Raw genomic sequence first — 22,496 nt, 5'->3', positions numbered from 1 at the left:
TAAGTATGCCACTTACGTTTCATGCTATCAAGAACGGGACGAAGTCCATCAATCTTCATATGCTCTTCGATGGTGTGAACAACTTTAACACACTCAATTATGACTAAATGAACGTTAGGCTCATAAATATAAGAGAAAATATGAGTTGCACTATCAAAAGCATTTAAAACATCACGAACAAAAGAAGCATTAGTCCAATGACTTTCGGTTATTAACTCAGTAGGATCAACACGAGTCTCATTGTAAAGTTGGGTCAAAATATCACGATACTTTATAGCATCACTCAACAACTTGAAAGTAGAATTCCAACGTGTAGGGGTATCAATAGACCATTGTCTTTTCTTAAGACCTCTCTCTTTACACATAGCTATGTACTTTCTTCTAACTGACTGAGTAATCCTAATCCATTTTATAACTGTTCTAATTGGGTTTAGCAATGGTTGCAACTCAGCGAGACCCTCTTGAACAGACAAATTCAAAATATGAGCACAACATCTAACATGCAAGAGACTACCACCCAACAACAAATTCAACTCGGAGTCATTTTTCAAATAGTCAATACACTTTGTGTTTGCAGTTGCATTATCAAGAGACAAAGAAAAAACTTTATTATTCAAGTGAAATTCTTTTAAACAATCCAAAATACGAACTTTGATGTTAAAACCGGTATGCCTTTCTTCCATAGCTTGAAAACATAGTATACGTTTTTGAATAAACCAATCATCATCCACCCAATGAGCAGTAATGCAAAGAAAAGGTTCGCCAAAACTAGAAGTCCATGTATCACTTGTAAAACTAACACGACCATCAAAAGTACGAAATAATTCAATCAAACCACTCCTATACTTATAATAAGAAGTTTGTGTATAACGTCTTAGGGTATTTCGGGGGACACGAGTAAATGCAGGTTGTAATGCAACTTTATTAAAATGCTCAACGTTTGCATTTTCACCGTAACTAAAAGGGTATTCATTAGCAATAACTAAAGTACTCATTTCATCAATCATTCTATCTTTATTATAAATGAAAGGTGTACCTCCGCCGGGTTGGTTCATGTATCCACCCAATTGTGTTTGGACGCCACCCCCCGAAGGACGGGGGCCATTTTCGAACAAGTCGTGTTTATTTTGCAAATGCCGACTCAAGGTTCCGGTTCCATCTCCCGTTTTCCAATTATATGACTTGACATTTGCACCTAGCGCCTTGCAAACTAGGCATGTACACGTGAACCTCTTTGGTTGACCAGGTTGCCATCCCGGGGGTGTGACCTCAACTCGTTCAAAATGTTTCCACACCCAAGAAAAATGTGCTCGACCTCTACTTTCACCGCCACCACCTTTCATAAATCAAATTATTAAAATTAATTTTTAAATGCTATTCATGAAAATAAGCTTTTAAATTTTAAATATTTTAATTATACTTATTTAAACGCATTTTTCATGGTAATTAACTAATTGTAAATCATAGAAAATTGGAAACTAAACTAACTTTATAATCATTAATAATAGTTTTTTTAAATATTCATAACAATAAAAATTTAATTAGAAATTACCTTGAGATGAAGGTTGAGATGTTGGTTGCGATGGAGGTGGCATAGTTGAACTTGATGATTGGTGGGACTCGTGGGAGAAATGTTGTGGTGGAGACGTTTGAATATTTTGCCTATCTCCTAAACCATAATCTCCATATTCATTGACAAATTGGTTTAAATTTTCCGTATTAATTTCATACGAAAAATTTGCACCACCACTCCTTTGGCTACCACTTCGACCACCACTTTGACTCCTTCCCATTCCTCCTCTTGAGCTCATTTTTTTTTGTATGATTACTAATTATAATATGGAGAAAAACTTTTTTTTTTTAGAATCTTAAGAATACTAATAATAATATTAAGGAGATTTTTTTTAACAAAAATATAACTCTATATAACACTTGAGAATTTGAGAACAATAAGAATTTTTAAGTAAGAGAGAAAGAAAGCTTGAATTTGTGTGGAAATTTGAGTGAAATGGAATTGGTATTTATAGGAAAAATAGAATGGATGATCATACACTTAAAAAACTAGCCATTAGATACAAAAAACTAGCCGTTAGATACAAAAAACTAGCCGTTTTTTTTTTTAAAATGGATGTTAGGCCGTGCGGGCCGTGCGGGTCGTGCGAATTGTGCGGGCCGTGCGGGCCGTGCGGGTTGTGCGGGCCGTGCGGGTTGTGCCGGCCGTGCGGGCCGTGCGGGTCGTGCGAATTGTGCGGGCTGTGCGGGCCGTGCGGGTTGTGCGGGTTGTGCCGGCCGTGCGGGTTGGGTGGGTCATGCGTGCGGGTTGGGTGGGTCATGCGTGCGGGTTAGGTGGGTTGGCTCGTGCGGGTTGGGTGGGTCATTCGTGCGGGTGGGCCGTGCGGGCTGGGTTGTGCCAGGTGGGTCGGGTTAGGTGGGTTCACGGGCTAGGTGTGTCGAATTAAATGAGTCAAAACGGGTTGTGCGATTTGGGTCGAATCAAACGGGTTAAACTGAGCTGGGTTGAAATGGGTTGTGTCGAAAATTTTGGACCCACGACACAACCCGGATTAAATCCGAGCTGTGCCGGGCTGTGCCGGATTGAAACCGGGTCGGACCCACGTGACCCACCAGCCGTGCGAGTTAGGGTGGGCTGGGTCCAACCCGGCCCACTGGCCACCTCTATATAGTAATATCACTTTCAATTTATGGCCCACCAAATACATATTGTAAGTTTTTTTAAAAAAAAAAACTTAAATATTATAATATTATAAGAAGCCCACACTTTTTGTCAAATGAGACTCAAATTGGGTATCTAAACTTAGCAACTTTTTTTTGGAGTTGCTAAGTTTAGATGCCAACTTATTGATATCCTTTGCAAAAAAATACTTTCGCTCTCCTAAAAAAAACTCCCTCAAATTTCATCATCGGAGATGGTTATGCTTCCTCACAAGAGAAAGCGAAGAAAAAAAAAACCACTCACAAACATACACGCATACAAGAAGTTTATAAAATAAAAGTGATTCACTTTGAGCAAAGTTTCTTTGTTACACACATGTATTCCATTCTTTTATAAAACCCTTTAGCCATAAAACTATTCCACTCGTGCCAAAACTTTCAATCTTTTAGAGCCGTAAGAATTGAGAATCACTCCCCTTTTTGCATGGACTTGGAAGCATCTCTAAAGTTGTGACAATACTGTACAACAGTCGTAAATTACAAGCAACAAATTTCAATTCAATTTAATTGACATTGCCACATCTTTTCTCTTACAACTGCCCATTACTTATGAAATTTGCCAATTGCCAATAATATCCATACATCTTTTTAACCATTAATTTCTTCTCTTCTTGTAAGTTTGGTTCTCTTTGTTGGACATTCATGACATTAAAAAAACTCTAAAACTTGGTTAATTGAAATAAAATTAAAAAAGAACATGAAACTTTTGAACTTAAAAGATTGGTTATTTTACTAGTACTAGTTGTTACTTGAAACTTGATACATCATTAAAATAAAAAACTGCTAATTTAGGGGGGGTTAAAGTTCTCTTCTAAGATATGAGATGCTATTGCAGCTACTGCTGCTGTCATCGCGTTCTTCCGATGAATCGATATCATTAATTCGATGGTGTTTAGCGTTGTCGTGACCGTCATCATCAGTGACTGCACTCGATCCCGAAGACGATGAACACGGAGCAGGGAGGTTCAAGTCTGCTGCAGCAGCAACACCTCCACTGTCTCTTGCCAAGAAATCATAGAAAACTGGGTTTCCAATCCGTTTGTTTTTAACAATGGCTTCCTCTTCCTCACAAATAACCCCTTCTTCTTCCTCCTGATCATTCTTGGTTGCTGCATTGTTCCTTTTCTTCAGGAAAATTCTGCATAACACCCAATCTCCTGTTGCTTCCCCTGTTTTCTGCAACACCCAAAAAAAAAAAAAAAGTCAATCACTTGGAAAAGGAGAAAGATTTGTTTAATGATGTCTGCTCAAAATGTGGGGACAATATCAAAACTCTAAAGATTCCCACTAATAATTTGCTTATAATTAATATCCTTAGTTTAGTTTATTAAGGTTCTATGATTTTTATAATCATTTTCATATTTTAGTGTGTCTGTTTCATTAACCCTTAATAACAATTGTATAAAATATAGTGGAGTGATAATAGACGCTTTCGTTTAACAAATTTGCATCCAATTTTACCTGCACTAGACCCCTTTTGAGAGGGGAATTCAGTGCTTGTGGATTGGTTTGAGTTTGATTCGAGTCTACGAGGCGATACTCGTGCATAATCCAATCAGTTCTTGAACCATTTGGAGGTTTTCCCCTGTAAAAAACCAGTGTTTTCTTCATCCCAACTATAAGTGGGCTGTTGTTGATGTTGTGGTGGTTGTTCTTAGCACCAGCAACAACAGCCTTGTCTTTGCCAGTAGCTTTCCAATACCCTGACATAGTTGCCCTGTTTGATCTGTTCCCATTTGGGTACTTAGCTTCCCTTGTGCTGAAAAAGTACCTCTCTTGCCCTTTATCGCCTGCAAATTCAAAAACCGAAAAGACCTGAGATCAAATCCCGTCTATTTTTACAAAATGCAGGGAGCGGAAATGAATGAGTATAAAGAAATGAAAAATTATACCAGGCAAATCCCAAGGATCAGACTTGCAAACATCAACTTCAGGAATAATGGAAGCAGGCAAAGGACAAGCAAAAACCTTCCTTTTCAAGTATTGTACAACCAACTCTTCATCTGTTGGATGAAATCTGAAACCTGGTGGCAATCTCAGCACCCCATTTTTCACAAAATTCATCCTTTCCATTCCTCAAAAATTGAGTCTTTTTTTTTTTTTTTTTTTTGTAACAGTAAACTCAAAGGAATTTGAATTTACTGTTATAAAAAACAAAAACTGAATAAGAAAGAGTTTGCTTGCTCAATATTTATAGGGGTTTGTTGGTTGTTTTGAAAAGTTACAAGTTCCTAGAAACACATGTTTAGTACATCTTGTTATAATTTTTTCATCAGAAAACAAGAAAGAAGAGTGAGAAACAGAAAAAGAGGAGAAAAAAAGAAGTGTTTGAGGTTTGAGGAGAGAGAGAAGAGGGAAAAGGGTGGCTTCTTTATAGTAATGGGAGAAGTTTGATGTTTGATAAAAAAAACCAGAGAAAGAAAGAAAGAAGAGAGTTTGGCGTAAACCAGACTCAACCTCTTTTCTCTTTGACGCGAACTATATTATACTTGCATATTAGTATACTCTTTTATTTATTTATTTATTTAATTATTTAATGGTTATATTTAAATTCAGAAAGATTTGTTTATTTAGGCAGTGTTTGGAGTCTCCTGGTAACCCCATTTACGTAGTATTTTGTTTATTTCTTTGACGAGGAAATTTTATATTATTATTTAATTATTAGCTGTTGGATCATTTGAGACGAAACTGATCATTTTGCATCTCAATAGACTCAATTCCCCTCCTTATTAAACGTATGTGAATTGATAGGTTCTACAGTGTACAGTCAGACAACTTCTATCTGGTTGGAGTTGTGGTTAAAAATTGAATTTAACCTGTTTGAATGATTGCCGGTTAATATATTACTCTCTTCCGTTTTTAAACAAGTGTTTCGGATTAATATTTACGGAATTTTAGGAGAAAGAGATGAATGCATTGGATTATTATTTAAGTGAGGGTGTGTTAACACTCCTATCACTTCTTTTGTGCCAATTAAGGTGTAACACTTAAAAAAAACTAGAGGGAGTTTCGTGTCACTTTTATCGGTTATTTCTTTTGTCCCTTATTTTTTGCTCTTTCAAGGTAAGGTTATTGATGAGGAAAAAAAAAAGTGGTGGGACCAAATGCATTATTTCAGTGGTTGTTAGAATAAAGGTGTGATCTCATATAAGTCTATAACTAAAAGTAACATGCTATTTAAAACAAACTTAGAAACAACGGGGTAAGTATTAATTAACTAATTATGGAGTAACCCTAGTATTTTTAATAGCAAGGACAAGGATGGATTAAGACTTGGCTTAGACCTCAACTCTCACGAAATTTTTTTGTCCAATATCTACGAGGTAGACACTTTGAAGTAGATTTGTGTTATAAAAACACTTGTAAATCAGTATATTTGCGTTACAAAGTAGTACATACTCTGTATAAAGAAAGTGTATCTAATTTACGATATATATAGGCATCGGCATCAAGACATATACATTACAGTAGCAAAGTGTAAATTGAACCCGCAACCACAAGGCAAAAAAGTGTATCTAATTTACCATATATATAGGTATTAAGACATACTTCCTCCGTTCTAGTAATATTGTAACAACTGGGCTTTTGCACTTTCATCATCTTTGTTTGACCACAAATTATAATTTATACGTAAAGTAAAATATAGTTATGTGGGGTCTTGTTAGACTCGTCTCATAAAATACTTTCACAATATTAACTTTTTATAATTTTTACTATTATATAATTATAAATATTTAACATATAAAATGTATTTTGAGATGCGTAATTTTATCTTGTTATAATATTTATGAAACAGAAAAAATATACAGGACACAATACACTATTACAATAGCAAAAGTGTAAATTGAATCCGCAACCACCAGGCTGGAATGAAGGGAATAAACACTTAGATAGGAGTTGAAAGTAAATGAAGCTGTAAAAAGTGTTTTGTTAAAAGGTTCCTTTAATTTAATTTTGTTTGCTGCCATTAAAAATACCCTTTGTGCCCTTTTCCCTCTGCTTCACGCCTCGTATCAAGTTGAAGGAAAGTGATATGTCGGAAATCTTATTGCATTATTCTCTAATTTATTTATGTCCTAAATTGTTTGATGGTTGGAAGGGTATATTAGTCTTTTAACAGTATAAGAGTTTTGGAAGAATGAAAGGGGTATTTTAGTTCCAGAAGAAAAATGCACGCTTCTTAATCTATCCCTGTAAGCCTGAAGTCACCTTATGTCATTACCCATAATTGGAGCATACAAAAGCTCTGTATCACATAATACATGAATATACATGAATAATAATATTTCCCTAAATATATGCCTTATAAAAAGGTCACATATAATTTTTGGCAGTGCTTTTGTTGGTGCATCTGCTACTATCATTTGATAAACTTTGAGGCTGTTAATGGGGAGGTTGCATCAATTTGATTGGGTTTATGTAGTGTAGCGTTCTTTTTGTTTTTGAAAAGGTATTTAACATGATTGAAGGATTTTAAAGTTTTCTTTACCTACTCCAATCTAAGCTCGATTTTGGTCAAATTATCATACTTTTCCCGACTTATCTTTACTCCAAATTTGGCGGAGCAAGATCTTTTCGATGTTTCAGACAAGTGTTTTTCCTCATGTTGTTATTGTATATTTAGGGTTTCAGTTTTCTTTACCTACTCCAATTCAAGCTGGATTTAGGTCAAATTATCATACTTTTTCGGACTCATCTTTACTCCAAATTTGGCGGAGCAAGATTTTTTCGGAGTCTCAGACGCGTGTTTTTTCTCGTGCTGTTATTATATATCTAGGTTTTTGAGTTTTCTTTACCTACTCCAATCAAAGCACGATTTTGGTTAAATCATCATACCTTTTCCAACTTATCTTTACTCCAAATTTGGCGGAACAAGATTTTTTTGGAGTTTCAGACACGTGTTTTTCCCTGTGCTCTTATTAAACCTTGGCTTTTTTAATAACGTACTACCAAAAACAAATCTATTTATACTTTGCGTGTAAGATGTATGGTATTTGGATATATGGATATGATCTTGATATGTTGTTGGAGTATTTAGAGTAATTTTGAGAATTTAGTAGCACATCTCAAACAAAAGATAGGTTTAAATTAATTTAAATACTATATTGTCAGTATCATATGCTTTAACATGTTTACAAAATCTAATACATTCATTTCTAGCCGTCTGTCCCATTCAAATGGCACTAACATGATATTTTTTTTGGATCTTCTCATCTTCATTAGCTCATTGAATGTCTTTATTATAGCCAATATATATAGAAATAATGCTCAAAGTGTCTACTCTATGTAACAAATATATGCATATATCACATTATATTTCCTTAATAACCAAAAGGTTTGGATATGTATGAATATAAAGAATGTATAATCCCTAATAGTAACATAATGTAATCTTCATCATTTGCTAAAACTTACATAATGTAAACAACAGCTAGTCTTTATCCCTTTTTTCATAAGAATCATATAAATTTGGAAACAATAGCTAATATCAGTCATCTTGTTGCTTATAATTACTAAATAAACTGTTCGTTGAGGCTACAATACGAGAAATGTATCATTAATAATACACTCAATAACGAAGAAAAAGAAAACAAAATTAATTAGGAGGAGAAGGAAGAGTGAAGACTAAGAAGCATCAAGAAAGTAGGCTTTAAGAGAAGGGACCTTTTCTCTTTAGATATTGACTATGTAATGGTGATTCTTTTTTCCCACACTTTAATTAGGAAAAGCCTCCTTTCTTATCCTTAAATTAATTTTAGTGAAAAAGAAGAATACTTCGTACATTGGGAGCATGTATACTTAAAAAGAAAAATTAAAGGGTAAAAATGTCATTTAACACTATGAGGGGCCTCAAGTTGAAAAAGAAAGGGTAAGGGACCTTCAAAACGACAGGCAATCACGTCGGATTGAAGGGGTAAGTGACAAAAAAGGGCACATTCAAGGTGATGCCCCATTTCAAGATTTCTTACGATCTTGTTGTCTCACTAATTTGGATCAGATAGCAATTTGTAAGAAATCATTTAAAGGTTCGCCTTCTCTTTGAAAATGACTAACATAGCCCTTCGTTTAAAGTTTATAACGATGTGCGTTGACATTTTTGGTGCTTTTCATAGTTCGACTTCCCTTCCTTTAACTCTTTTCATTTCTTTAAATTTAAATTATGTATTCTCCCTTTTAGCACGTACATATAGTATATGCTAAAGAGCTTACTTGTATTAGTTATTACTATCTCCGATCTAGTTTGCCTCGGTTTTCTTTTTGGTTTGTCTCTTTTTATTTTGCCGATTGCCCTTCATTACATGCTGACTCTATCAATTATTTTCTCTCATCAACTTCATCCAACTGAAAAACAAAAAAAAAAAAAAATTCCTATTTGAGGTATGCTAAACTGCTAAAGCGGATAAAAGGGGTACACTACTATATGAATTCATTTCTTATCATCTACTTCCTTCGTTTCAAATCATATGACACAATTTGACTTTGTGCACTATTTACAAAACTTAGCTTGTTTTGACTTTGTTTTGTGACTTCATGTTGAGAAAAAGTATAGTCATGTAATATTTTGTTAGATTCGTCACAAAATCTATATGTTAAATATCAAATAATTATAATTTTTGCTACTATATTATTAAGGATATTTGTATTAGAAAGTATGTATTGACAAACATGTCATCTAATAATGGAGGAAGTATTTCGAATAAGGGTTTTACAACATGCACTATTGTAATATGCAAGTAATTGCCGGCTCATTGAGTTGATCAAAGTTTTGGAGGGCTTGGTACTAAGACCCGAGACAATATCATTTGCCATTTGGGATTTAAAGAAAACTCAAAATTTGTAGTTGTAATGATTGATTAAATTGGAATTAGATATTTCATGCTCTATATAATAATCTATATTAGTAGAATACTAGGATGTAACCGTGCTATTGTACTAAATATATATTTTTGTGACGAAAAACAATCTTGCGAAAAAGCTTAGGACCTATTTTGTTCGCCTTGTTTTCACTTATTTTATTTCAAATAGTTTAGTAAGTTCAAATAAGATAAGTTATGAAGAATAAATTTTGATAAGTGATACCTAATCTCAAATTACAACTAAAATAATTTTAATAAGGTCTAATTAATTTAGATAAATTTAAATAAAATAAGGTAAGTTCAGATAAGTGAAAATTAAATTAGGTGTATAAACACATCCTTAATTATTAATATTTTATCTAAAATTTATATAAATAAAATAAATAAATAAATAAAAACTAGGTTGTTTGGAATTTGAGAATTTAGGGTTTGAAGTGTTGCGGATATTAGGAGTCCCTTGCTTAGGGTTTCGTAAAGTAAGGTAAATTTTGAGAATTTTCGTGATTTTCATCACCTTTTTCGAAGGTGATCCTATGAAAGTCAAGGATGGATGAAGAGTTATTGAATGATTGGAAAAAACTCCGATTGACAGATGAGGAAGAAGTGGTTCTAGGTGGTGATTACGTAGAAACGGTGACTGATGATACAAAAAAACAAATTCAACTCACTCTAGTCGGGAAGCTATGGGCTGTTAAACCTTATAATTTAGAAGCAATGAAACGTACCCTGACGAATGTATGGAGGTTAAAGGAGAAATTTGCGGTTAGGGTTGTGGAGACGAATTTGTTTGTTTTTCAATTTTTTGGTATTGAAGACAAGGAACGTGTTATGGAAGGAAGGCCGTGGTTTTTCGATGAAAAATTACTCCTTCTACAGGAGGTGCAGGGGGATGAGCAACCCTCGGAAATTACCTTCAAAAACACCCCTATGTGGGTGAGGCTGATGGATGTGCCATTTAATAAAAGATTGGTGGCTGTGATGTATGATGTAGGAGAGTTCCTAGGAGGTTTCATGGAGATGGATGAGTCGGATCCCATTGGATGGGGCGAGTGTATGCGAATAAAAATCCTGGTGGATATAAATAAACCCCTACGTAGGGGGTTGTTCCTTGCAATGGGACAAAAGAAATCGAGGTGGATCGATATAAAGTATGAGAGGCTAGCAGATTTCTGTTTCTTTTGTGGTAGGCTTGACCATACAGAAAAAGAATGTAACCAGAAAGAGTAAGAGAAAGATGAAGAATTAAGGATGGTTTTTCAATACGGGCCATGGCTTCGTGCTTCACCAAAGAAGAGGAGTAAGACTGAGGCAGGGGAAAGAGAGATAGAAAGAGCTTGGGTGGATAGACTAAGGTCCACGTGCAATGCAACAAAAAAAGCAAGCTATAATGACCCAGAAGTGATAAAATTGGGGCCTGTAAGTGCTGCGAGAAGACTTATCTTCCCATCAGCGAATAAAAAGGGGAATGTTACTAAAGAGTGGCCTGCACAGAGCAGGGAAGCAAAGGTTATGAGGGTGCGTAAAGGTGAGGGAGAGATGGTGGTGTTGCGGACAATAAGACTGAGAAGGGGGGAGGGTGATGATGCTGTAGAGGAAGAGAGAGTGACAGTAAACAAAAAAGAAGGCCAAGCAGGAGAGGAGAAGGAAGGGGACATGGAAAAAAAGGAGGAGATTAGTGTAGGGGAGGGAGAAGTAGAGTTACTGATGACGGAAACTATCTTTAAAGCAGTGCAGGAGGTGAAGGTTAATGACTTAACAGAGGGGAATGCTGAGGTATAGGGGGTAAAAAAGGAAAGTGATGGTAGGAACTTAAGGACGGTTAAAATATTGAATAGGGAAAGAAATGTAGGGGGAGGGGATAATAGCTTGATAGGAAACAAAAGAGAAAGCTGGGAAGATGAAGGGGCTGGAGAGGACGAAATGCAGATGGATGTTGATATAACTATTGATGAGACAAATAAAAGGAGAAAGGTGGCGGGCCCCACACCATGGGCTCTCAGTGAACAATGAATTACGTTCTCTCATGGAATTATAGAGGTTTGGGGAATACCTCGGCGGTGACTGCTCTTAAAAATGTTGTTTTCCTAGAAAACCCCCAATTGTTGTTTTTATCTGAAACGCGGTTGAAGAGTAATAAGATGGAGAAAATAAAAGTAAATATGAAATTCAATAATATGTTGGTTGTTTGCTGTGATGGGGAGGGTAGGAAGCGTAGTGGAGGAGTCGCTTTGTTATGGAAGGACACTAGATGTTGAGATCAAATCCTTCTCTTTAAACCATAATGATGCTTGGGTGGAGTGGGGGAGTAATATAAGATGGAGGTTTACAGGAATATATGGACATCCCGAGGAGGAAAATAAGCATAAAACGGGTCGTATTCTGGAAAACCTTTACAACAATCACAGTGGTCCGTGGATTTGTGGGGGTGATCTAAACCTTATGCTCACATCTGATGAAAAAAAAGGAGGGAGGGAATTCAATTTGATGGAGGCTGAAATTTTGAGGAATGTTGTTAATGTGTGTGAGCTGGAGGATTTGGGATACTTAGGACACCCATTCACGTGGACTAATAATAGAGGTGGCGAGCAGAATGTCCAAGAGTGGCTTGATAGTTTCCTTGCAAACAAGGAATGGAGGCAACTGTAATCTGGTGCTTTTGTAACACATCTCTCAAAGCGAAAATCTGATCATGTTCCTATACTGTTATGTATCAGCAAAGGGGTGGGAAAGGCGAAGAAGAAAAAATTCAAAAAAAGATTCAAGTTCGAGGAGATGTGGCTACGGGAGGAAATGTGTGCTGACATTATGGGAAATGCGTGGAGTCGAAGAGGTGACATATGCTCAAAAATCGCCCATACATCCATAAGTTTGAGTGCCTGGAGTCGAAACAAGTTTGGTGATTTTTTGAAGGAATTAAAAGACTGCCGAATCCAAATGGAGGAGCTACTGAAAATGGACCAAACTGATGACATTATAGCTAATATGTATGCGAACACTTGATGACAGAATGGATGAGCTTGAATATAGAGAAGATTTATACTGGAGACAGCGCAGCAGGCAAAATTGGCTTCGTGAAGGAGACAAAAACACAAAAAAAAATTCATCAAAAGGCGAGCCAGAGAAGAGCTAGAAATGAAATTCGGATGATAAAAGATGCGGTTGGAAATTGTTACAAGGATGAATCTCAAATTTCAGAAGTGTTGGCAAAACATTTTGAAGACCTGTTCACTTCGGGTGGGCAGCGAGAAGCGTAGGCAGTCATTGACAAGGTGGACTAAAAAATCATAGAAGAACGGTATGCGGAGTTAATAGCTCCGTTTACGGGAGAGGAAGTCTGAGAAGCCCTCTTTCAAATGCACCCTACGAAAGCTCCGGGCCCAGATGGTATGTCAGCAATTTTCTATCAAAAATTCTGGAATATTGTTGGCGGTGATGTGATTAATAATTCCTTGAGTATCTTAAATAGTGTAGGAGATATAGGTCATATTAATCAGACTCATGTAGATTTAATTCCGAAAAAAGATGTGTGCGAGTCTCCTGCTGATTATAGGCCTATCAGTCTATGCAATGTATTGTATAGAGTAATAGCAAAAACTCTAGAAAATAGACTAAAAAAAGTACTACCTACAATTATTTGTGAAACTCAAAGTGGTTTTGTCCCGGGCAGATTAATCACTGACAATATTCTTGTTGCCTATGAGTGCTTTCATTATATGAGAAAAAAGAAGACTGGAAAGAAAAGGTATTTAGGCTTGAAGCTTGATATGAGTAAAGCGTATGACAGAGTAGAATGGGATTTTTTGAGGAAAATGATGGAAAAATTTGGTTTTCTGGACACTTTTGTGATGAATATTATGAAATGTGTGTCATCGGCTTCTTTTGAGGTCTTGGTAAATGGGCAACCATCTCAGAAGTTTCAGTCAAGCAGGGGACTTCGACAGGGTGACCCCCTATCCCCTTTCCTTTTTATCATGTGTGCGGAGGGATTATCCGCACTTCTAAGAGATGCAGAAAAAAAGAAAATCATTCATGGGGTGAAAATTGGGAGGCATGTAGAACCAATCTCTCACTTGTTTTTTGCAGATGATAGCTTGCTGTTTGTCCGGGAAAATGAAGATGAAACTGACAAGGTCCTTGAGATCCTATCAACCTATGAAGTGGCTTCGGGTCAAATGCTGAATATGGAAAAGTCGGAAGTGTCCTTTAGCCGAAATTTAGAATGTGTGAAGAAAAATATGCTTCAGATGAAGTTGGCATTTAAGGCCATTGATGGACATGAAAAATATTTAGGGCTTCCAACGTATATTGGAGGGTCTAAAAAAATTGTTTCCAGAGTATTCAGGATCGGGTCTAGAAGAAGCTTAAAGGTTGGAAGGAAAAATTTCTATCTCAAGCTGGAAGAGAGATTCTTATAAAAGCGGTGGCCCAAGCTATCCCTACGTTTGCAATGCAGTGTTTCTCCATTCCGGAAAGTACTTTAAAGGAGGTTGAAAGAATGTGTAAGAATTTCTTTTGGGGCCAGCGTGGGGAGGAAAGAAAAAGTTGCTGGGTGGCGTGGCACAAAATGTACAGGGCCAAAAACTGTGGTGGCATGGGGTTCCGGAATATGCAAATATTCAACAAGGCAATGTTAGCGAAGCAGGCTTGGAGGATCCTAACAAACGAACAATCCTTTATGACTCGTGTGTTAAAGGGAAAATATTTCCCAAAGTCGACCTTTCTGGATGCTCAATGTGCCTCGAATTCAAGCTTCACATGGAGATCTATACTGAGTGTGAAGGATGTGATTGAGAAGGGGGCAAGGAAGATGGTGGGAAGGGGAAGTAGTATAAACATATGGGATGATCCTTGGGTGGCAAAAATTCCTGATTTTCGGATAAGAACTCAAAAACCTGAGAATGAGAATACTCCAACACATGTTAATGAGTTATGGGTGGAATGGAGCTGGGATATGAGTATATTGCAGGATCTGTTTTCCCAGAGAGAGGTCCTAGATATTTGCAGCATCCCAATCCCCGTATTTGATGAAGAAGATGGATGGACATGGCACTTCTCAAAGGATGGTAATTACATGGTCAAAAGTGCGTACAATATGATGATTGAGGGTGAAGAAAGGGAGTCAGCATCAACATCAAGTAGGAGGCAGGAGATTAAATGGAAGAAGATATGGCAGTATCACATTCCACAAAAAATCAAATTTTTTGCGTGGAGATGCATGAGAAACAACATTCCTATGTGAAGCAACCTGGCTGCTAGAGGTATGTGTCATGATCAAAAGTGTCCTATGTGTGGAGAGGAAGACGAAACAGTCATGCATATGTTGCTAGGCTGTTCTAGTGTTCACTCGATATGGAGATTTTCTGCCTTGAGATTGGAATTAAAAATTGATGGAACGAGGGGGCTTGTGGAATGGTATAATGATATGATGGAAATAGTTAAAGAAACAAAGTGGTGGGAGTTATTCTGGTGTTTGGCGTGGGGGATTTGGTTGAGAAGGAATGGATGGGTCTTTGAAGGGAGGAGGAAGAATGTTGGGGATATCATCCACAAAGCGTCCAACCTTGTTGGGGAGTTTGAAGAGGCTAGGCTAAAAGATGTAATAGAACAACCAATTCAGAAGTTAGCATCAATTTGGAAAGCCCCGAATGCAGGGCTCTATAAGCTGAATACGGATGCCTCCTGTGTTGATCAACAAACGCTGGGAATTGGAGGTGTGCTGCGAGACAGAGTGGGGGATGTGCTGCTAGCATGCTGCTCATGCTTGAAGGGGACGTTTGAAGTGGATGTAGGGGAAGCATTAGCCATGAGGCACTGCCTACGGATAGTTATAGAAGCTGGGTTCAGGGAGATCATGATTGAAACGGACAATATGAAATTATTCCAGCATCTGCAGAAGGGTTGCATAACTCCAAATGCTTTCGGCAAAGTGGTGATGGATGTGCTAAAGATTATTAGAGAATGTAGACGAGTAGTGTTTTCTTTTGTTAAAAAGACGGGCAATGGAGTAGCGGATAAATTAGCTAGATTAAGTTGCAATTACAGTGAGAGTCGTGTTTGGCTTGAAAAGTACCCTCTTGAACTTCAAGAAGCTATTTGTAAGGACTTAACAAACTTGATGCTTTAATAAATATTTAAGTGTTGGGTTTGTGTCAAAAAAAAAAAAAAATACGAAGTAATTTATTGAAAAATTTATATAGCTTACAACATATACTCCGCAGTCAACATATTTCTCAAAAAAAAAAAAATGCTGACTTTGGCTAGCAAATATTGGGCTACTAGGTCAATGCAACAGAGATACCCAATTGCTTACACTAGGTTAAATTCTTAAAACAGCAAGCTACAAACTCTTTGAAGTATACGCATTTTCTTACATAAATAAATATGTAAATAGTAGACTAAATAAATTAAGCATAATTAAGAAGTAATCAAAAGAAAGGTTAAGCAGAAACGTGCATTAATGATCATCTAAGAGACTAAGACGTTTGTTTTTGGGGCCACACAAGCTTGAACGTAACTTAAGAAGCTTATCCAAAATAACAGTTTGCAAATGTTTTTGGTACACCACTATCATTTCCCAATTATCATGTTTATTAATGAGTAATGGATCCCATGTCAAGGATGCGCTCTCTCTCTCGACCCAAATTTTAAAAATCGTTATTAAAATATTATATTAAATTAAGTGAAAAATAAAGGTTACTCAAGTTCAATTAAAAGATTTTTTTTATAAAAAAAAAAAACGAAAAAAGTTTTATTTTAGGATTGAATAAATCTAGCTAATCTACATGAAGAGTATAATATCTTTTTCTTTAGTAGTGAGAAAATAAATGGAGAAAAGTTGATGATCTTTGACCTCGAAAAAAAAAAAAATTAAATAGAGACAAAGGTAATAAATTTATTATTTGAGTATAATTAACAATTTTTTTTTTTTATTTTGGCTAACTTTCAATACGTTACTAAAAGTTTTGTTTTGTTTTTAAAAAAACAAAGGAGTTTTGAGTTACTTTTTTTTTTTTTTTCCACTAAGATATACGACGTATATAAGTAAAATGAGAATATTTGTATTGTTGGAGTAGGTAAATCTCTTGATAAATGAGAATATATGTTTTGTGAGTAGGTAAATATTTTGGTATAATGAGAATACTCTATAGTTGTTTTAGGATTATGTAAATATATATAGGTAAATGAGAATTGAAAATAGTTGCATTACTAGAACTTTAGAAGTATGTATATATAAGGGTAAGTATGTAAAATAATCATTTACAGTAGACGTAACTCGAGAAAGAAAACGCTTAAAAGGGAGTGTAGTAACTTTTTTTGTAATCAAAGTACGGAGTAAATAAAACTTTGTAAGAGAAAATTTTGTTTATTTGCATGATACTATGAGTAGACCTCACAATTATGTCGTGTCGTATCGTGTTCGTTTTCGTGTCAGAAATTAAACAGGTTAGGAAAGTTCAACACTAACCCGACTCATTTAATAAACGTGTCGTGTCGTGTTGACCCAATTAATTAATCGTGTCGAAAATCCTTAACAATAACCCGCTTTTTTCGTGTTCGGTTCGTCGTGTCGAATTGAAAAGTATTGGTTGTATTCAATATATTTATGAATAATTCCATAAATTATTGGATTTTTATATTAAGCGGGTTGGGTTGTATTAATTTCGTGTTGAGAATCTCAATACTAACCCAACATTTTTAATTAAACGTGTCGTGTCGTGTTGACTTATTTAATTAAACGTGTTAAAAACCCTTGACACTAACCCATTTTTTTCGTGTTCGGTTCGTGTCGCGTTGTCGTGTTGTGTCAATTTTTACCAGCTCAAACTATGAGTTACCACAATTATTCGTAAGAATAATCCTAATATATATTCATTAAAGTAACCTAAATTCATTATATGAACAATATCAATTAATTATAAAAAAAGTAAGTGATCAATTTGGTCATTCGATGAGTACCAACCCCTATTATATATTTAGTTTTAAGTCTTTTAATTAATAAAAGAATAATTTCAATTATTCATGAGAATAACCTCATGCGTCAGGTAATTTCATTTGCTCATTACAATAACCTCAGTTGCTCAATTAATTACCTTATATGTGAAGTGGTCACACCATGTGACTAGCTATATATTACGTATAATAATTTGTGTAAAATCAAATAGTGATTAAAAATAAAAATAAGATTTATACTAAGTGGAATTGAAGAAATAATCCTAGATTCCTTTTTTTTTTTGAAAAAAAATAAAAAAGGAGGAGAGTGGGGCTAACGTGGGAAGATGGTAGAGATTGTAGTTAAACAGGAAGCCTAAAAGATTGACAAAAACAATTACTCAAGCTACTCTTGCTTGCTTCCGTATTCAGAAGGGAAAACTCATTTCTCTTATACAACTGTTTTTTTTCTATTCATTATTCTTATTTATGTCGTTCTCTCTCTGAAAAGACTTGAATATGACTTACCAATATTTATTTTAAGGGACTCGAAAATGACTTTATTATAAGAGCTTGTTAATTTTTAGTTGGCTATTTGGTTTAACTAAACGTACCTGTTACTCTCTCTCAATATGTTGTACTGTACCAAGTATATATGGTACGTACATCTACATACCCTTATTTATTATTACTTGAGAAATTTAGTTGGAAATTCGGTTATTCAATCCTTCTTCTCTCTTTCACTTGGGGAGAGTTGGGCCTTGGTCCTCCCTCGTACTACGTTCTTAATTAGGGTAAAGTTGTACCAAGATTTTGTATGGATGTTGATCTGAATCAAATTTTAGGTACCACCCACAACACTATAATCAACGACTAAGTTAAGCCTTGTTCTTTTGAGTTTCTGGACAAAACAGAGCAGAGCAGGGCTCAACAAAACAGATTGCGTCAGCAGAGCAAGACTCAGTAGAGCAAAGCAGAGCGGAGCAGCTAAAAAGAACCGGGCTTTAGTTCCTCTAGTTAATATCTACAAATAGATATTTTAATATAACTGCTTACATACAACTCTATTTCAAACGAGGATCTCTAGCTTGTCGGATAATTAGTAATTTAACTTGAAATTGTATTTCTACCAATTCAAGTAATGATAATTAAATCAACTAGTGAAGAGTAGAAGGAACGGTAAAGCTTACTTATGAGAAGAATAAATGTCGATTGTATCAACTATCATTCCAATTAAATAGCTGGCATAGGGTCATATACTAATATTCGTCAGCTTAAGGAAATGGTAACCAAATGTGATTAGCATTATTAGCATATTTTAATATAAATATAAGTATGTTTATCATTATAAATGTCTTTTCTTTATACATTAATATTGTTTAATCATTTAATCAAGGAACAGGAAGTTGGATATGAGTGCAAATCATTGTATTTATAAATCCGTCACATACATTACGGAGTATGTCAATCATTTAATTAGAACAAGTGCCCTACATGTTAAGGAATCGTTTCCTAATTTGCGATGAACTTTTTCATTTATTTTATGCTTAGAGTAGCGCGGACAAGTTTACATGGTCATGATTATGTCAATTGACATAAAAAAATTAGATTGAAATTTAAAATCTTCAAAAAATATATATAAATAATTACTAGTGTACAACTTTTATATCTTTTGACAATTTTGGATGGTCGATTTTATACTCCTTAATAAATTAAGTTATTGTCGGTGTTTTTATTATGTAACTCATTAATTTGATAGCATCAATAACATCATCAATAAATTCATTTATTCAAATCACACGGAAAAAAAAGAATATGAAAAAAGGTGTCAAATATAACAGATTTTATTTTATAAGGTTATGTTGTAATTACATCACATTTATCTATAAAAAGGTTGTAACTTGTAAGTGACGAATTTTCACAATTGACATGCACAAACAAAATATTACGACTATTCCTTATATTCCCTTGAGTTTCAAGCATTCAATACATGTAGTTCAATTCATAATTTTTTTTTGTGTGAAATAGCTTGAACATTAGTTCATTTGACACGAATTTAATTTGACACTATAAAGATATAGGACTAAAACTTGCCCAATACAAAGAAATAGAAACAAACCTATAAAAAAACAAAAAAAATTAACGTGGTGTTTATTTTTCAATAATGAAACATTGTTCAATGTATCGAAACAAATGGATCTAGTTTATAATATAAAGTGATTGATATTTTGAGTTAACAAGCAAGGATGGATCCATTTGTAATTACGTAGAAAGCTGAACAAGAAACAAACAATCAAGATAAACATAGAAAAATAAATTGAGAAATGATGATGGATGATGGATTGATGGGTGAACAATTGCTCAAAAATATGCATGATTGTATAGTTGACCACTTTATATTTAATAATGGTAAAGATGGGCACGACCAATGTAATCGGTTCCTCAATCTAGTTGCTCTTATGCTTGTTCACCGGCCTCCAAATTATAAACCAAACAAAACTTGAGCATTATATATATTTTATTGCATTGCCTTATGGGCTGGTTCAAATCTAGCTAGCATATGTTAATCTTTCCTATCGTTCTATTTGGTTTTTCACAGTTTTTAACACATGCTTTAAAATATAAATATCAATATTAGCTCGTATAATTTTAAAAAGTTGACATTTTCAAAATATAGTACGTATATTAAAACAAATTCAACAATATTTCACACAATGTATCATACTAGAAGTTTTAAACTTTGATTCTAAAAAATATAGTGAAGCAATCTTTTGGGAAATGGAGGAAATGTGAGCTATAGGCTAATAGGCCAAGCAATCAAGTCAAGTTTATTGTTCACTCCATATTACAAGTATAATTCTATTTGCTACATAGATATTATTTCTTTTGAAATGTCCCATTTTAGTTGCAACATTTTTTTAAATTTAATTATGCATAAATAAGGTCTTGAATAAGCAATGAATTTAATGTTTTGAATGAGGGCCTGTTCTGTTCATTTTATTTTCACTTTGAAATAAGTGAAAATAAGGTGAACAAAACATGCCCTAAGTTCAGATAAGATATGATAAGTTCAATTCCTTCCGTCCCAAAATAACTGAGACGTTGGACTTTTTTTCACTATTCATATATTAGTTTTGACTATGATTTTTTTACTAACAAAATAAAAACATATTTTGTTATAAAATATGTTGTTAGATAGATATTAATATAAAGTTTCATAATATAATTTTTTTTATTATAATTTTCATTAACATTTAATTATATAAAAATAAGGTCAAAATAATGCATTGGCATGTGTGTAAAAGTTGACTGTGTTATATTTTGGGACATAGGGAGTATAAGTGAAAATCAGGTGAATATATAGAATACACCATGAGATTATAGCAATTCATGTATATATGGGATAATGACCATACATAAATGAGATTTTTTTTTTTTTTTAGAGAAATATGCATAAATGAGGCTATTGATATAAAATATGATTACAAGGAATGCATAGTCTTGAACTAACTTTGATTATAATCACTCATTCACTATATATGATGGAGTACTACCTAAATATCTAAAATATTATATTAGGTCATGTTCACTTCACCTTATAATAATACGAAGTAGTATTCAGTAAAAATAAGTCCAATTAATTATATATAATTTCAGTTCAATAAAAATAGTTTTAGTTCAGTAAAAATCAGTAAATTTAAAGAAGAAATATAATAGAGAATCTGTAAAAATAAGTTAAGTTCAGCAATAATAATTTTAATTAAAATTAATTTAAATTTAGTAAAATTTAAATTTATACAAAATAATTTTGGTTTAGCAAAAATAATTTCAGTTTGGTAAAAATAATTTCAATTTAGTAAAAACAAGGTGAAGTTAATGGTCAAAATTTTACAATGGCAAGCTTAAAAAGGTAATGTCTAATTGCAATTTCAAAACATAAGTGGTAATATATTATTATGGATAACTAGGTTAGTTCCGTGTGATGCATGGTTTTAACATAAAAAATGAATTATAGCTTTTTAGCATATATTGAAAGAAAATAACTACTTCCTCCATTTTTCTAATTACTTCATAATTAAATATGAAAATAAAATTCCCAAAATCCATCATTTTCATATTTAATTAGGAAAAAATCAATCAAAATATATTATTAACTACTTTTAACAACTACTCGCAAAAATCATAATATGCATAGAAAACCCAATATTTAAAATTCAATTTAAAACTCTGTTAAAAAAAAAAGGAGATAATCAAATAAATTCTCACAAAATTAAGCAATCAATAAACACTCAAATTATAGTACATAAAAACACTTTTCTAAAAAAATACATGAAAACACAATCAAATTACCATACCATACTCGATCGACAATCGTACGGTGAAATAAAAAAAAAACGTTGTGTAACATTTTTCAAATAGTATAAGAAGGAAAAAAGATCTAGAAGAAGAAGAAGAAACCATCTTTTAACAAAAAAAAATAAAAAATAAAAAATAAAAGACGAAACCAATAAAAATGAAAAAAAAAGGAATAAAATCAAATCAAATTTTAACAAACACTTGATTAAAGGGTAAAAAAACCAATAAATTTCACACACAAAACCCACATAATCGAAAACATTGTTACATCTTATTATTCTAAAATGACAGCACAATAAACAATTCAAGAATAATTATAAAGAAGATAAAGATAGAAGAAGATCAGATATACTAACGCAAGAGAAATATTAAACAATTTAAAACTGAAATTAAATCAAAATACAGTACGTAAAGGAAAATTGAAAAAACAAAATTATGGCTAAGAATTGAGTAAATGGGATAGATTTAAAATACAAAGTAAAATTAAGGAGATGAAAGAATGAAAATCTTTGTTGTCCAAGGGAAGATGAAACAATAGTGTGGAAGATGGGAGTAGGAGGTCATTTATTATTGTGACAGTCAAAATTGTTTCAATTTCATAGGATAAGATGATAAGTTGTA

The 22,496-nt window shown here is 33.9% G+C and overlaps 2 protein-coding genes across 2 annotated transcripts; one reads left to right on the top strand and one right to left on the bottom strand.

Moving 5' to 3' along the window:
- Nucleotides 1–3,224: 3,224 nt before the first annotated feature.
- Nucleotides 3,225–5,220, bottom strand: LOC110711575 (NAC domain-containing protein 41-like). Its single transcript, XM_021889987.1, has 3 exons — nt 4,626–5,220; nt 4,195–4,523; nt 3,225–3,909 (listed from the first exon to the last, which is right to left on the bottom strand). Exons 1-3 carry the CDS (start codon nt 4,804–4,806, stop codon nt 3,532–3,534), a joined length of 888 nt encoding a protein of 295 aa, XP_021745679.1. The 5' UTR covers nt 4,807–5,220; the 3' UTR covers nt 3,225–3,531.
- Nucleotides 5,221–14,874: 9,654 nt separating this feature from the next.
- On the top strand, nt 14,875–15,714 carry LOC110714013. Its single transcript, XM_021892472.1, has one exon. The coding sequence runs from the start codon at nt 14,875–14,877 to the stop codon at nt 15,712–15,714; it is 840 nt and encodes a 279-aa protein (XP_021748164.1).
- Nucleotides 15,715–22,496: the final 6,782 nt, after the last annotated feature.

This window comes from Chenopodium quinoa, unplaced genomic scaffold (genome assembly GCF_001683475.1).
Source record: "Chenopodium quinoa cultivar QQ74 unplaced genomic scaffold, ASM168347v1, whole genome shotgun sequence".
In the NCBI taxonomy this organism is placed as follows: Eukaryota; Viridiplantae; Streptophyta; class Magnoliopsida; order Caryophyllales; family Amaranthaceae; genus Chenopodium; species Chenopodium quinoa.
Note: the sequence above shows the minus strand (reverse complement) of the source record. Positions and strands in the feature narration are given on the sequence as shown.

What these genes read in the sequence shown, in the direction of transcription:
- LOC110711575 (XM_021889987.1), bottom strand. Translation starts at nt 4,806, where the DNA reads ATGGAAAGGATGAATTTTGTGAAAAATGGGGTGCTGAGATTGCCACCA. An exon ending in TGATCCTTGGGATTTGCCTG is followed by an intron (nt 4,524 to 4,625) that starts GTATAATTTTTC and finishes TTGAATTTGCAG; the next exon opens with GCGATAAAGGGCAAGAGAGG. An exon ending in TCAAAAGGGGTCTAGTGCAG is followed by an intron (nt 3,910 to 4,194) that starts GTAAAATTGGAT and finishes TGGGTGTTGCAG; the next exon opens with AAAACAGGGGAAGCAACAGG.
- LOC110714013 (XM_021892472.1), top strand. Translation starts at nt 14,875, where the DNA reads ATGTGTGGAGAGGAAGACGAAACAGTCATGCATATGTTGCTAGGCTGT.